Source organism: Cervus elaphus, chromosome 10, assembly GCF_910594005.1.
Source record: "Cervus elaphus chromosome 10, mCerEla1.1, whole genome shotgun sequence".
Classification (NCBI taxonomy): domain Eukaryota; kingdom Metazoa; phylum Chordata; class Mammalia; order Artiodactyla; family Cervidae; genus Cervus; species Cervus elaphus.
In genome coordinates, this window is record NC_057824.1 from 49,084,353 (window position 1) to 49,100,488 (window position 16,136).

The following is a 16,136-nucleotide window of genomic DNA, read 5'->3' on the forward strand; positions in this document are numbered from 1 at the left end:
CCGCCCACGGGATGAAGGCCCAACTCCTTTAACTTAGCACACAGGTCCTGCATTCTCTGGACCTTGCTGTCTTTTAGCTTCATCCCTCATCCCCTACCATACCCCTATAACAGTCTTTTATGGAAACCCTTTATGATCTATTGAGCACCTTTTTTTCCCCCTCGGGCTTTCTTGGTGGCTCAGACAATAAAGAATCTCCCTGCGATGTGGGAAACCCGGGTTTGATCCATGGGTTGGGAAGATCCCCTGGAGAAGGGCATAGCAATCCACTCCAGTATTCTTGCCTGGAGAATTCCATGGATAGAGGAACCTGGTGGGCTATAGTCCATGGGATTGCAAAGAGCGGGACACAACTGATCAACTAACACTTTCACTTTATTTTTTTTTAGGCAGAACTCATTATTTCATTTGATCTTCAGAGCAACAGTATCAACTGGTTATTATTATTATTTTCATCTTAAATATGATTTAAAAAGAGGCAGAGATGTTGAGAAACTTGATCAAGGTCTTTCAACTATTAGGTACTGGACCTGTATCCAAGTAGGGGCAGGACTCCAAAGACATATTCTTAGCTTTTGCCCTAAACTCTGCTTCATCCTTTTCTCTGCCTGGCCAGCTACTCCTCAGCTTTCAAAACTCAGTTCTGCCATCACTTCTTCAAAACTTATCTTCAACTTTGCAGTCTTGCCTTCAAGACTCCTCCCCTCTGTGCTCTCATCATCAGCATAATTGAAAGAGAATACCCTGCCCATCATTTTGCAATAATTTCTTTCCCATGTTCCCTCATAAATCAATGACTTTCCCATGAGAAGGGTCTGGATTTTTCTTTACCTTTGTAGTTCTCCCACCTGACGTTGTACCAGGTATGTGCTGGGTCCTGACTCTGCTACCTGCTAGCTTGTGGAGACCTAGCAAAGTTATTTCTCCTCTCTGTGCCTCAATGTTCTAATCTTGAGTTTGTGTCCTTATCTGGAAAATGGGTATAATAAGAGCCACCATGGAGAGCTGCTGGAAGGATGCAGGGAGAATTTATCTCTAGGCTGGCACACACTAAGTGCTCAGTACATGATGCCTGTTATTAGACTGTAATAGTTCGTGGAGGTTGATCTCTCCACCCCACCTTAGGGCTAAACATTTTAATTAACATTTCATCTGAATCAACAGGGACCTGGCTCCTGCCCCACCAGCACTGTGAGGCTGCAGGCTGTGCAGTCAGAAGAAAGACCCCTCCAGCTCCCTGGAGGGCTCGAAGGGCCAGCTGAGGGGGAGTAGGATGACCCAGGTCTGGTCAGAGCATGGGAGGAAAGTGTGTTGGGCCTCACAGGTCCTCAAGTCTAGCCCCTCACTGAGCACGGGCACTACCACCCCACCTGCTTCAGGAAGGGCACTGAAGCCCAGCTTTGGGCTCGTCCCTCCAGACTCACCAAGTGAGGGACACCTCCCACACTGCAAATCCATGCAGCAGAACACCAAGTGTATGGTTATGGGAACGGGGCAAGCCAGGAGACCCCTGGCAATCACAAGAGGTATGCAAAGACCTTTATCTCAGGGCCTTTTGGAGTTAAGCTCCAGTATCTGAAAGACTGGGCTTTCCCAGTGGCTCAGTGGTAAAGAATCCACCTGCCAATGCAGGAGACCCAGATTCCTGGGTCAAGAAGATCCCCTGGAGGAGGAAATGGCAACCCACTCACTATTCTTGCCTGGGAAGTTCCATGGACGAGGAGCCTGGCGGGCTACCGTCCATGGGGTTCCAAAGAGTCAGACACCACTTAGTGTCTGAACAACATCTGAAAAACTCTCTGCATTCCAGACTCAGAGAAAATGGCAGAAGCTGTCAGAGAGGCCAGGAAGGCACAAGGCTTGCCTGGGAGTCTGATCCACAAAGTTCTGGAACAGAACCCAAGGGAGGATTGCATTGTGCATTTACCAATATTGTGTAAAGAATATTTCTGTAGGATTGGAAAAAAGAAATGAGTTTTCTCATGCAAAATGACTTTTGCACGTTGTATTATTTTGCTAGGGCTGCCCTAACAAAGCATCACAAACTAGGGGAGTGTAATGAGGTGGGAGGAGGGGGGAGTCTTAAACAACGATAGTTTATTCCCTCCTAGTTCTAGAGGCTGGAAGTCCAAGATCAAGGGGTCACAGGTGTCTGAGGCTTCTCGTCTTGAGTCACTGTTGGGTGTCTTCCCCCTGCGTCCTCACACGACCTTCCCCCTGTGTGTCTGTGTCCTAATTTCCTCGTCTTCTGAGGACACCAGTCATACTGGCTAATGGCCTCATTTTAAATTAATTACTTCTTTAAAGATCTTGTCTCCAAATACATTTATTCTTTGAGCCTGGAGGTTAGGCTTTCAACACAGGAATTTGGGGGCTCACCCTTCAGTCCATAAAGCTCAGGCAATTCAACATTGAACAAAAAAACCTTCCAAGCACAGATTTATCTAAACTTCCTGTTTCCTTGGGCTCTTTCACTGCTTTCATCTGGTCTCAGCCATTAAGTCAGTAAAAGTCTTAACGTTTTAAAAAATACCTAAACAATTTTGACATTTAGGAAGGTTTGGTGTCTTAGCTGGCTCTCAGATGTGCGAGCTTGATATCATTTTTTTCAGAGGAAGCAGCCTCTGTTCAGCTCTTAGTCACAGCTGACCTTCTGCAACATCCCTTCTAGCATCTGAACACTTCCAAGTGGTGGGAGGGGATGTTTTTGAGACCGGAACATTTTGAGTAATCTAGCTCACGCAGACATTCTTCTTCATGAATGATCAAGCTACCTAACTTTCTACCAGACACTGATGATTGTGCATCAGAATTACTTTTTTAGAAAAGCTGATCTACCACATATCAAAAGAGATAGTAGCGCATAGAAAAACTGCTATGGATCAAGAACCGGAAGACCGAGGAACTGAGAATGCTACTTCACTTCTTTAATCCTGGTTTTTCACTTAAAAAACGTGAGTGGCTAAATTAAAGGTCTTCAGTCCTTTCTAAAGGTTTGATGTAAAACAAACATGCAGCTTTCATCACACTGGCATCCTCCTAATTTACCCTAAAAATACAGATTAAATTGTGACCTTCAGCAGAGTTACCAGCTACTGCTCATCTCAAATATTCCCTTTTTTTTTTTTTTTTTTTTGCTCTTTATTTTTTGGCTGCACAGCTTACAGGATCTTAGTTTCCCAACCAGGGACCAAAGCTGGGTCATAGTGAAAGCGCCAAATCCTAACCACTGGATTGCCAGGGAAGTACCCCTCCTCCATAAATTTTAGTATGCTATATTTCGGTTTTCATTTGTCTCTAGGTATGTTTTGATATCTCCTTTGACTACTTTGATAACACTGGCTGATCAGTAGCATGTTGTTTAATTCCCACATTTTTGTGATTTCCCCATATTTTTCTTGTAATTGATTTCTAGTTTCATAGGAACGATGCTACCTTACCTCCCCCACTAATATTAACAAAATGGAATTTACATGCACATGCACATAATGGCTAAATTAAGAGTTGTGGTCATTAGAGCAATGTCTTCACTAGAACAAAAACTCAAAAGGCCTCCTCTCTACAAGGCAGAATCCCTACCAACTAAAACCACATTTTTAAAATTCTTTAGCATGACAGTCTCGGAGAAGGCAATAGTACCCCACTCTAGTACTCTTGCCTGGAAAATCCCACTGAGGGAGGAACCTGGTAGGCTGCAGTCCATGGGGTCCCTGAGTCAGACATGACTGAGCGACTTCACTTTCACTTTTCACTTTCATGCCTTGAAGAAGGAAACAGCAACCCACTCCAGTGTAGCAGCAGCATGACAGTCTAGAAAGAGGCCCTCTGACCCTGTTCCAAGAAACTCTATTCATCTTTGGTAATGTATACAGCTTTATCCTGGAAGGTCAATGAGTTCTGAAAGCATTCCTAGAGTCAGTACTCTGGCAGCTCATGGTTGGATGAGAGCAGTGTATGAGGCAGGGATGACAGATATTTTAGTTCTTTTGGCAGCTTGTATTCATTGCTGAATAAAAACTGATCCAGAAATTTATCTTGCCTGTTTCTGATTTTGCCTTATTCCCCTTTTTACATCCTATAACCAAAGCGGTAAATGGTGATAGAATAGACAAATAGGAAAATCACACCTAGATAGTTTAAGGCACATCTGTTGTTTGAAAACACACACATGCACACAACCAACAAAAGCAAAAATTTTCTTTTTGTCTGTTATTGCTCTCTAAAATTCACTCATCTGAAAGAGGCACTCCAAATAAGTGAATTTATTCGCTGTCCAAACGAAAGGTTTTATGGATAATCACCACGGTTGAGAGGTATCACTGTTGTGTTAACTACCATTGCAGCCGTCTTTTCCGCTTTAGTGGCCTGCAAGAATAAAATCATTTCTGCATATGCTTAGGAGATCTCCCCCTATCCCTTATTCCTTTTAAAGGCTTTTTCTGTCCCCTCACACTAATGTTCTGATAACCGTTATAAAATGTTTATTATGTGCGCCAAGTGATTTACAGTCATTCTCACGTTTCCTCCTAAGAGATTCACTAGGAAGGCACCAGTATTTTCACCCTGAGTTTTCGGCTGAAGAGACTTAACTAGATAAAGCAAACTAACACAGTCACAGTCTGTTGAGAAATGAGGCTCAATTTTTTTGTTGTTGTTCAGTGGTTCTCAAAGTCTGGTGAGCCTGAGCACCAGAATCACCCACAGGGCTTGTAAAAACAGCCGACTGCCGGGGCCCCAACCCCAGACTGCTACGCAGGTGTGGAGCCGGGCTCAATAATGTGCATTTCTAAACAATTCTCAGGTGATGTCCAAGCTGCTAGTCCGGGGACCACCTCTAAGAACCACTGTTTCACACCTTTGCTCCTCAAAGTGTGTTAGAGAAGGCACAGCATCAGTGTCCTCTTGGAGCTAATTAGGAACGCAACATCTCGGGCCTCGCCGTAGACCTACTGAACCAACTCTGCACTTAACAAGATTCCAGGTGATTCCTGGGCACGTTGTGCGCCCTCATCACATAGATGCGAGACAGACTCAAAAGGAGGCAACAAATAAATTTTCATTTACAGAGAGCGTCTCTGGCTTAAGGATTAGCAACGAGAACCCCTCTCACCCCGGACCACAAGGGCGAGAACTGAGATTCGGGGATCCCAGGCCTCGGCACCGCCCCTTCCGCCTCTCAGTCGCACCGCGCCCCGCCCCTCCCGCGAAGATGCTCACGTTAATTGGCCAGCGGGGCCTCCGCGCCCCGCCCAGGGCTCGTCTCGGCTCCGCCTCCTTCCAGAGGGCGGAGACTGCACAGACCTAGACTGCGCGCTCTTCCCGCTCGAGTCTTCCCGGGTCCTCCGGGTCACCGAGCCCTCCTCCAAGAGCAGACGCTGGGGGTCACCCTTACCTCCGGGGCCGACCGAGCCGCTACCAGGAAGTGCAGATGTCGCCGAGGTTCTTAGCGTCTTTTTTTTTTTTTTAAGAATGCCTGCCGTTACTCTCTCATTCACCCCACGAACAATTCTTGGGTGTCTGCCCTTTGGCAGAGAGATAAACAAGACACGGTCCCGGTCCACATAAAGGACTGTGGGACTGGGTGATAAGAGCTGCCCCGGAGGGTAACGGCCCTGAGCCTTGCAGTTAGTTGCCGGCCACGCAGGGACTCAGATGTTTGCTGGATGGAGAGCTCTGGTTGGAGAGCATTCCGAGTGGAAGAAAGGTGGCCGTCATGAAAACTCTCCGTGTGCAGGGCGCATGGGTGCCTGGAGACGAAGCTGGAGAGGTAAGCAGAGGCGATCCTGAAGGGCTTTGTATGGATCATAAGAAATTTCAACCATGTCCTGAGTAGCCTAGACGGTATTTTAATCAGGAGATGTGGGGCCTGATCTGCACTTTAAAATGCAGCTGGCAAAAAAAAAAATAAAAAAATAAAATGCAGCTGGCAGCCAGGCTGGGTTGAAAGAGGAAAACACATGAAGGCCTAAAGAGTATGATGACAGAATGGAGGCAGCCATGGCCTGATATTATGTATTTATTCCTTAGCTGTCTTTTCTCTTCCGCTAAGATTGACTTCCATGGGAGAAGGATTTATGTCTGTTTAGTTCATTTCTCTTACCCAGCACTTAGAAGGGTGCCTGGAACACAGCAGACCCTTAAGAAATGTTTTGTTGGATGGATGAATGAATCAGTTGGGGGTTGACAGGACTTCCTGTCTAATTAAACAGTAGATGAAAGTGGGAAGTAGAGGAGACTGGTCACTGAAGATTAGAACAGGAACAGTGGAACCCTTGGGACTTCCCTGGTGGTCCACTGACTAAGACTCCGCGCTCCCATGCAGGGGGCCCAGATTCCATCGCTGGTCAGGGAACTAGATTCCGCATGCCATAACTAAGACCTGGCGCAGCCAAATAAATAATAAATTGTTGTAGTTCGGTCATTAAGTCGTGTCCGACTCTTTGCGACCCCGTGGACTGCAGCACGCCAGACTTCCCTGTCTTCCACTATCCCCCGGAGTTTGCTCAAACTCATGTCCATTGAGTCGGTGATGCCATCCAACCATCTCATCCTCTGTCACCCCTTCCCCTTCTGCCCTCAATCCTTCCCAGCATCAGGCTCTTTTCCAGTGAGTTGGCTCCTCGCAAAGTATTGGAGCTTCAGCATCAGTCTTTCCAATGAATATGCAGGGTTGAGTTCCTTTAGGATTGAATGGTTTGATCTCCTGTTAACTTTTTAAAAATAATAGTGAGATCCTGTTTGGTGGGCGTTTGCTGAGAACTTCTGGGCTGACCTGACAAGATGCTGTAGGGCAGAAGTCCGAAACAGGCTCCAATTTCTGATGTCGTCAAAGAAGGGCCTCTGCCACCAAGTACCAATTCTAGGTTTTGGTTCCACCAACAAAAACTGTCCGTTTCCCTTCTGCCCACTCACAGGACTGAATTTGAGAAGGTCATATGTTTTTGTTTTGTTTTAAATATCATCAGCCTAGAATCCAGATGACTGACTTTAAGGCTGTTTATTATTATATTGATATAATATTGATGTAACATCATTTAATAAAACCATTCCTTGGTGATTTAGTTGTTTGTTTATCTTCAGAGATATGCAGGAATGAATATCTTCATGCCTTGTCTTTCCTTTCTTTTTTTTTGGCTTTTGTTGAATACTTTTTTCCCCCACAGAAGGAGATTACTAGTCAAATAATACAGCTCTTACTATATATTGACTGGTTTCTCTTCCAAAAAGTTAATCATAGCAACTGCAATAACCACTTATGCAACAATTATTAGTACTAATTGAGTATCTACTGGTAGAGTCTCTGAGTTCTATGGCATAAGATGAGCAAAACAGACAGACCCTGCCCTCCTGTAGCTTCCAGCCTAGTACAGGAGGGTGGCATTCATCAGCAAATCACACAAGTGTATAATTAGAAAGTAACACATAGTATGAACTAAAAATACAGGCCACTTGCCAAGAGACAGAAGTCAGTTTTACAACAATATCAGCAGCTCTGGTGGTGGTTTGGGGGGTTTTGTTTTTAATTTTACTGTATTTTACTAAAAAAACCGGGGGGTGGGGTGGGTAGTGGGATTGCTTTGCCTGTTTTCATTTTGAATTAATCTGAATTGTTCCTTCCTCATTCATCTGCTGCTTAAGGGAAGTCCTCTACTGTGCAAAACAAACAAACAAACAAAAGACAAATTTACACGTAAATTTTTTAAAGATAAAAACTGGAGCATACTTACAAACTCATCATATCCTTTCTGTCTGTTTATTCTTTAACTGACTCCTCGTCTCTGACGCTGAAGCAGGACTCAGGTTTAAATCCCAGCTCCTCCACTTCTAGCTCTGTGACCTTCAGGAGATGAATTAAGCTTTTTGAGTCTCAGTTTCCTCATGGATCAAACAGCACTCTTGCCTTCCCGGTGTGATTTTTGGACCCAGGTCACATGTGAGCCTTCCTTAATGTGGGGGAAAAAAGAGACAATAGCAGAATAGGCTTTGGCTCCTGGAAGATGTTCTTACCATACCCAAACCAATACTCATGTGGTTCACAAAAACACAGGGCTAAGAAAAGAATGAGCGGGTTACAGTCTTATATTCTGAAAATGCAGGATGGGTACTGCTCAGCCTCTCAACAGGAGCCCTCCTAATCTGGATGCCAGGGAAGGCCTTCCCTAAGGAGGAGTCTTAGAGCTTAGAACTGAGGGTCAGTAGGAATTCACCAGGTCAGTCAGGGCACAAACCTATGTGTTATCCTACCGTCCTCTCTCACATCCAGTCCATCTGCTGATGGTTCTTGCCGACCATACTTTCTGACCACATATCCTGAACTCCTTCACCTCCACTGCTGCCGCTGTAGACCAGGTCACCACTGTCTCTTGCCTGGGCCATGCCAGTAGCCACCAGAGGTATTGCTCTATGCTGGATCATTTCACTCTGCTGCCCAAAACCCTCCAATGCCTTCCCATCACTTGTCACATAAAGTCCAGATTCCTTACCATAGTCTACAAGGCCCCCCACGATCTGCCCCTGGCTACCTCTCTGCCCTCATTTTCTAAACAACTCTTATGTGTCCCTTCCTTAAGGCTTTGACTCTTGCCGTTCTGTCTCCCTGGAACGTTCTCCCCATTCACCTGCATGGCTACTTCAGTACTCTGTCCAGGTGTCACTTCTCCACGATGGGCTTCTTTGAGCTCTCCTCCACCAGCATCCTCTTCTCTCACAGTCCCTTTCCCCTGCTTTTCTTGTTTTCACAGCACTTTATAAACTCCTGCCATTCTGTTTTTAGTTATTTACTTGTTTGATTATTTTTTCTGTTTTCCTCACTAAAATGCAAGCTCTGTGAGAACAGGAACTTTATTCAGTGCTGATCCCAAATACTTAAACAGTGCCTGGCACATAACAGGTGCTCAATAAGTATTTGTTGAATGAACTAAATGGTAAATGAATGAATGAGTCATATAAGCAAAGCTGGGGGCAGGGGTGGGGGGAGATGTTCTAGATAGATAGCAGGGACTGCATGTACAGAGGGACTGTAGCCACTAGGGGTTGCAGAACTGAAAGAAGGCCTGTGGGGTTGGTGTACGGACAAGCTGCAGTGAAGGAGAGATGATGCAGAGCAGGAGCCAGACCAGACTACAGAGAACCTTCTGGGCTTTGCTGCAAGGTTTTGGCCTTCGTTCTAACAGCAATGAGAAGCTATTAAAGGGTTTCAGATAAACTGAGAGTTGTATTTTTATAAGGTCCCTCTGACTACTCCAAAGTGACAACAGTTTGCATTTGGATGCTATTGAAAAAGATCAGTCACTCAGTCGTGTCCCACTCTTTGTGACCCCATGGACTGCAGCATGCCAGGCTTCCCTGTCCATCACCAACTCCCAGAGCTTACTCAAACTCCTGTCCATGGAATCAGTGATGCCATCCAACCATCTCATCCTCTTTTGTTCCCTTCTCCTGCCTTCAATCTTTCCCAGCATCAGGGTCCTTTCCAGTGAGTCAGTTCTTTGCATCAGGTGTCCAAAGTATTGGAGCTTCAGCTTCAGCATCAGTCCTTCCAATGAATATTCAGGACTGATTTCTTTTAGGACTGACTGGATCTCCTTGCAGTCTAAGAAAATCTCAAGAGTTTTCTCCAACACCACAGTTCAAAAGCATCAATTCTTCGGCGCTCAGCTTTCTTTATAGTCCGACTCTCACATCCACACATGACTACTAGAAAAATCATAGCTTTGACTAGCCGGACCTTTGTTGGTAAAGTAATGTCTCTGCTTTTTAATATGCTGTCCAGGTTGGTTATAGCTTTTCTTTCAAGGAGCAAACATCTTTTAATTTCATGGCTGCAGTCACCATCTGCAGTGATTTTGGAGCCCCCCAAAAAATAAAGTCTCTCACACTTTCCCCATCTATTTGCCATGAAGTGATGGGACTGGATGCCATGATCTTCGTTTTCTGAATGTTAAGTTTTAAGCCAACTTTTTCGCTCTCCTCTTTCATCAGGAGGCTCTTTAGTTCTTCGCTTTCTGCCATAAGGGTGGTGTCATCTGCATATCTGAGGTTATTGATATTTCTCCCAGCAATCCTGATTCCAGCTTGTGCTTTATCCAGCCCGGCATTTCACATGATGTACTCTGCATATAAGTTAAATAAGCAGAGTGACATTATACAGCCTTGACGTACTCCTTTCCTGATTTGGAACCAGTCTGTTGTTCCATGTCCAGTTCTAACTGTTGCTTCTTGACCTACATACAGATTTCTCAGGAGGCAGGTCAGGTGACCTGGTATTCCTATCCCTTTTAAGAATTTTCCACAGTTTGTTGTGATCCACACAGTCAAAGGCTTTGGTGTAGTCAATAAAGCAGAAGTAGATGTTTTTGAAAAAGACAGAGAAATGTAATTTGGAAGTAAAATGAACAGGCACTACTTCTTATCCCTATAATCCAGGGTGGATGGCTATGCTTACTAGACCCAAGAAACAAACTTAAGATCTCTTCATTGGCACAGAATTGAGCCATGTAACAACATTGTTTTTCCCTCCACAAATTATATTTAACAAACCCTGATGGAGCTTTTGCCACACACCAGGCCTGTGCCAAGAGCTGCAACAGATACAAACATGGATGAGGGGTAGCAGACCACCCAAGGAAAGTAACATCCTGATAGAAATAGTAGACTTTTGCCTTTCTTAATTCCCTGCCTTGAAAGGAAGATAAGTTCTACTTGCCCTTAGTGTTCAGCCCTATTTTCACTCATCTGCTTCATATTATGTACACCTTTTTACCCTCTCTGCTCACCCCAATGCCCAGCCAAACTTAGGCACTCAGTACATCTTCGAAGGGACGTAAATTTTTCTCCTTGACTATTATGGAACCAGTTCCCTAAATGAGGTTTCTCTTAAAGTTTACTGAGCTTATATCAACTGTCCAAGCCAAGTAGAGAAGAGTAACTTCCTACCTTAACTCACAAGGCTATTATGAGGAAAAAAGATTCAAGGGGCTTTGCAAATGTGAAAGGTGTTTGGATGCTAACCCCCTGCATTTGCACTGTGGTCATTACTATTATTTCCTAACAATTCAATAAATATTTCTTGAACATTTCATTTACCTTGTGCTCAAAGCTAGAGATGGACAGATAAATAAGACAGAGTTTCTGCCCTCAGGGAACTTACATTCACATGTGTGCTGGAGCACTGTGGGTCAAGGTAAAGAGAATTTGAAAGTCACTGCCTACTCTTCACTGCACAGAACACAGATGCCAGAGCAGCATGCAGCATTTCCCCTTTCCAGGTTTTGTTGCTTCTCACTTCCAAGCTCCTTATTGCCCATGACCCCACATAGAAGGCCTTTCCCCCTTGAGTACACCCAGAGGATGCTTTATTAAATAATATTTAAAATATTGGACCTTCTGTGCAAGCAGAGGCAACAGCTTTTCTTTAAATTCCCATTAATAGCATCTCCCATTAGTATGCATTCCAGTCTCTGGCTTACGGTTGACAGTTATAGTTTTCTTTGCTCTTGCATTTTAAGTCCGCCCGGGCCCTGGAAACCCTGGTACTAGTTATAATTTTCTTGCAGGCACTAAAAAGTCACATAGCCCCTAGGGTCCTAGATATCTGGGAGCAGGGAGTTGGGGTGGGCGGCGGGGGTGGGGCGGAAGGGAGGAAAAGAGAGCGTTAGACTAGATCCTAAAATTACGGGATCCATGCCCAGATCCCCACCTTCTCTTTCCGCTGTTTTCAGTCTGTGGGCTAACCATCAAGACATAGTCTCGTACTTTACTGAGGCAGCCTCTGTAGACAGAGGCACTTGCAGGGTACCCAGGAAGACCAACTTCAGGACTAGCCAGGCGCTGTGCGCGACCTGCGGGCCGTGGGGAGGGAGAGGGGCCTGTTGGAGCATGCGCATCACTGAGCCCAGGTGCGCGCCGCGGCGGCGGTAGGCGGAGGCGGGTTCGGCGACGGCTACGGGAAGCGATTGGCTCTGCGTACGGGAGGGCGGTCCCGCTTCCGCCGGGCACCGGAAGTGGCCCTCCGCCCCTGTTCAGTGGGCCATGGAGCAAGTGGCGCTGTAGCGTCTGAGTTGTGAGACCTGCGGGGCCGGCGGCCATGGAGGCCGTGCTGAACGAGTTGGTGTCTGTGGAGGACCTGCTGGTGAGGCCCGGCTCCGAGGGAGGGAAAAGGAAGATTCGGAGGGGCGGGCCCTGAGGAGAGTCGGGTAGGGGCCAAACTCTCCTCCCAGCATCAATTTTGGGTAGAGAAGCCGAACTACGGCTCCCGGCAGCCCCAGCAGCGTTCGGCTCTTTCCCAGAGGGTCCACCTTGCCCCAGAGGCTAATGGGAGTTGTAGTTTCCTATGCCACCACGCCTCAGACTCGGGGCCTGGAGTCTGACGGGTGCTAGGTTCTGTCAGAAGCTTGAGGTCAGGATGCGGGCACTTGATTTTAAGAGCTCCTTCAGTGGCGGGGGAACACAGCGACCACCGTAAAGTTTCACATATTACTCAATCCGGCACAGTGCTAAGTCCCTTGTAGGGAAGGTCTCAATCTTTGTAGCTCTAACAAGAAGTAGGCACTGTTTTTATTATCGTTTTTTCCTTCAGATAAGATAGGGTCCAGACTAGGCAGGGTGGGGCTGAGAGAAGCAGTCTCCGACGAGGGGCCGCGTGGGCTGGACTGTTGTTGAGCTGTTCTGACAGCCTGTTTACTGTTCAAGCCGGCCTCTCGGGGTCAGCTGCTCCGGGAGCGGTGCCTGGAGCCGCCACCAGGTGGCATCTCCACTCGGCACCACTAGGGGGAGGGAAGCAGAGAGGGGAGGTCCAAGGAGACAAAGGAGACAACCCGGCACTAAGAAGCAGAATGCCTGGGTCCCAGAGATGAAGATTGCAGAACCTGGGGTACCCCATGGTCGGGTACCCCAAGACCCGAACGGGGGATGTGGCAAAGGAGAAGATGGATAACAGGGACACCCAGGTCCTGCTAGAGTTCAGCTTGCCCCCTTCACTTCTAAATGACTCCTCTCCTCTCCTGCCGCAGAAATTTGAAAGGAAATTTCAATCTGAGAAGGCAGCAGGCTCGGTGTCCAAGAGCACGCAGTTTGAATATGCCTGGTGCCTGGTGCGAAGCAAGTACAACGACGACATCCGTAAAGGCCTTGCTCTGCTGGAGGGTGAGGTGCTTGGCTGACTCCCCAACTAGCTCCTTCCCAACTTGCCATCGTCGTCCTCTGCCACCATTGGCCTGGTTTGCTCCGTCCGTCTCCAGTGTGGGGATCCTTTTTCAACATGGGATCTCAGAGTACAGTCACCTCACAGTTATCTTCCAGTAAACTCACTGCAAGAAAGGGCTATACTTAGTCTGACTTCTCCCAGTGTGCTTTTGGCTACTTGCTACCTCATTGGTGTTTTGCCAGACAGTCATAGCATGTCAGTCCCCGTGGGACTTTGCTGATCTGGTCGTCTAGACAGAAGGAAAGTGACTCGTCTCAGGTCAGACAGGTGGTTAATAAATGGCTGAATTGGGACCAGAAGCTCCTGTCTTCGTGTGTCCCAGTCATGTCTTTGCCCCCACACCTCACCATGTTGCTTATTTAGCAGCTGTTGAAAACCTTTGGGGGGAGTCAGGTAGAAGTCCAGAAGACTGTCCTCAAAACCTGTGAGCAGATGGTGTTTTTTTGATCAGAATCCTGTTTTCCGTTAACTTTGGATGGGTCACCATTTGTCAGAGGCCACAATACTTGACCTTTAAATTTCTCTGTACCCCTTTTCTCTTGGTCAAGTACTGGTGTATAAACAATCACTATACTAGCCAAGGATACCTATTGTAAATCCATAAAAGTAAGAATCTTCCTGAATGCAAATCATCTCAGCTTCCATTTGTATATTTCTCAGGTTTCCTGAGAAATAGGACACAGCTGCAGAAGTAGTCTCTAAACATTGCCAGTCTAGTTGAGGAGACAGATGCTTGGGAAGCTGTATAAACACCTGCCCACTTAGCAACAAATTCTAGTGCACAGAGTACAGCTGAACACATAACCTTATGGGGAGTCACTGAACTTAGAAAGTTATGTGGGATCTTTCAGGGAGGGGTAGTTGAAGGCGAGTTTGGAGCTGTTTTTTTAAAAGGAGAAGGAGTGAAAACTTATTTTGAACACTAGTCTGGGCAGCAAGCAATTGGAGTAGAGATGCCTTTGGCTTGTCCAGTGCCCTGATTTGCTTTTAGTTCACTTGGATGAACCAGAGTTGACTGGAGTATTGATATGGGGGCTGCATACACCTCAGTGTTGGCTGGGGTTCATGCTGCCCCACGGCTCTGGCTAGAAAGCCCAGAGTGACTGGAGCTGAAGTGGAGGCTCGGGACAGTGAATGTAGGGAGTGGAGGGGGTGTCTGGGACATAGGCACTAAGAAGAGAAGGGGTTTTCACCCTTTTCCTTCCCCCCGACTCCCCAGAGCTGCTGCCCAAAGGGAGCAAAGAGGAGCAGCGGGATTACGTCTTCTACCTGGCTGTGGGGAACTACCGACTCAAGGTAAAGCAGAGCACTTCCTTCTCCCCCTCCACCCTGCCTGGGTGGCCAAGCACCCGCTCATCTCTCTCCTCCAGGGTAGAGCCCAGGCCAGAGAGGCGCTCGGCAGGGGGTGGTGTTGGGTACAGAGGTGCAAGGTGAAAGCAGGCCAGGACACTGAGGGAAGGCGAGAGACAGAGGATCAGGGTGCTGAGGGTGTGGGGAGCAAAGTGATGTCAGCACTGGGGTGCAGCCCCAAGCCTTGGGCTGTTATCTCTTTCAGCTTATCACCCCCACACAGTTGGGGTGATTTGTGGACTCTACTCCTCTGGGTGGGGCTGGAGCGAGGGAGCGGGTGGAGGTCGAGGGAGGAGCCCCAGGGCCAGCGGAGAGAAGGCCCCTCTGATGGGCAGGCAGAGGGATGGAATTCTGAGGGGGCGTGTGTTGTTTTCCCTGAGTGCAGGAATATGAAAAGGCCCTAAAGTATGTGCGAGGGCTGCTGCAGACAGAGCCGCAGAACAGCCAGGCCAAAGAACTGGAACGGCTCATTGACAAGGCCATGAAGAAAGGTGAAGGCCGTCCTCTCTGCCCCTCCGCCTCCCTCCACTCCCTGCCCTCATGTTTCCTTGGCCTCCAGCATCCCCAGGTTCCCTTTCCACTCTATTATCTCCTCTTCTGTCCCCCGTGCCTGGGCCCTCTGGGCTGTCTTCAGACGATGCCCTCTGGGCACTTCCTCCTCCAGCTCTCTTCTTTCCCCGGCCCTCAGGGCCCCTCACCCCAGGACTCCAGGGAAAGAGGCATGTCTTCTGCCAAGGAGCAGCAGGCCGTGAGGTGGTAGCCAGGTCGCCGCAGGGACTGGGTTTGTCCTCGTGACAGTCTCCCTTTTCCTCTCCACAGATGGACTAGTGGGCATGGCCATCGTTGGAGGCATGGCCCTGGGCGTGGCGGGACTGGCTGGACTCATTGGACTTGCTGTGTCCAAGTCCAAATCCTGAAGGAGACGGCATCCCTGCGTCTGTGCAGGGACATGTGGGAGCCCGTGGAGGACACTGGAAGAGCGGCCCACCCCCCGGGCCATCCCTTTCTTCTCCTGCACCCCCTCCCTGTCCCCTGTGGCCGTCACCCTCCTCTCCCCTGAGACCTGTCACCTATCCCCAAATCATGTGCTTTGCAATGAGTGTAAATAAAATTGGACTTGGGCTTGGGAACCTCTTATGTCCATGTTGAGAAAGGGGTGGGTTTGGTTGGGCCCGGGAGATCAGAAAATGGAATATAAGGCTAAGCTGATGGGGGTCACACGTGGGCCTTTCCTGCTCTGCGCCCTCCTACTCCCACCCCAGAGGCTGCTGTGGGGTTCTCCTTTGTCTGCCAAGCTGCCCAGACCCCACACCCTTCCTTCCTTCCCCCACAACTAGCCATGTCCTTGAGCAGTGGCAGGCAGCATAGGGACGTGGCCTTCGCACAGCCTTAGAATCCTGACAAAAACAGTGACCAGAGGCGGGAAGGGCAGAGCTAAAGGGACAGGCAAGAATTTATGTCTCCTCTGACCCACTCAGCTGCCTCTCGGCGCGTGGATTTTTCCACACCAGGGAGGCCCCCACTCAGTTTCCTCCAAAACCTCCTCCCTTCCCTCCCTTTGTCCTCCTGCGTCCTCCCTTTC

At 47.8% G+C, this 16,136-nt stretch overlaps 1 protein-coding gene across 2 annotated transcripts; it reads left to right on the forward strand.

Moving 5' to 3' along the window:
* Positions 1-5,330: 5,330 nt before the first annotated feature.
* On the forward strand, positions 5,331-15,684 carry FIS1 (fission, mitochondrial 1). 2 transcript variants are annotated; one of them, XM_043915070.1, is made up of 5 exons: positions 11,973-12,130; positions 13,011-13,143; positions 14,424-14,500; positions 14,940-15,045; positions 15,374-15,684. In XM_043915070.1, the coding sequence occupies exons 1-5, from the start codon at positions 12,086-12,088 to the stop codon at positions 15,469-15,471; spliced, it is 459 nt and encodes a 152-aa protein (XP_043771005.1). In that variant the 5' UTR covers positions 11,973-12,085; the 3' UTR covers positions 15,472-15,684. The 2 variants fall into 2 exon arrangements, with proteins under 2 accessions (XP_043771006.1, XP_043771005.1); XM_043915071.1 differs by lacking the exons at positions 11,973-12,130; positions 13,011-13,143 and adding an exon at positions 5,331-5,767.
* The last annotated feature ends 452 nt before the right edge of the window (positions 15,685-16,136 follow it).

Coding starts and splice junctions, on each gene's coding strand:
- FIS1 (XM_043915070.1), top strand. CDS start 12,086: ATGGAGGCCGTGCTGAACGAGTTGGTGTCTGTGGAGGACCTGCTG. Junction 12,131..13,010: donor TGTCTGTGGAGGACCTGCTG/GTGAGGCCCGGC, acceptor CTCCTGCCGCAG/AAATTTGAAAGGAAATTTCA. Junction 14,501..14,939: donor TGGGGAACTACCGACTCAAG/GTAAAGCAGAGC, acceptor CCCTGAGTGCAG/GAATATGAAAAGGCCCTAAA.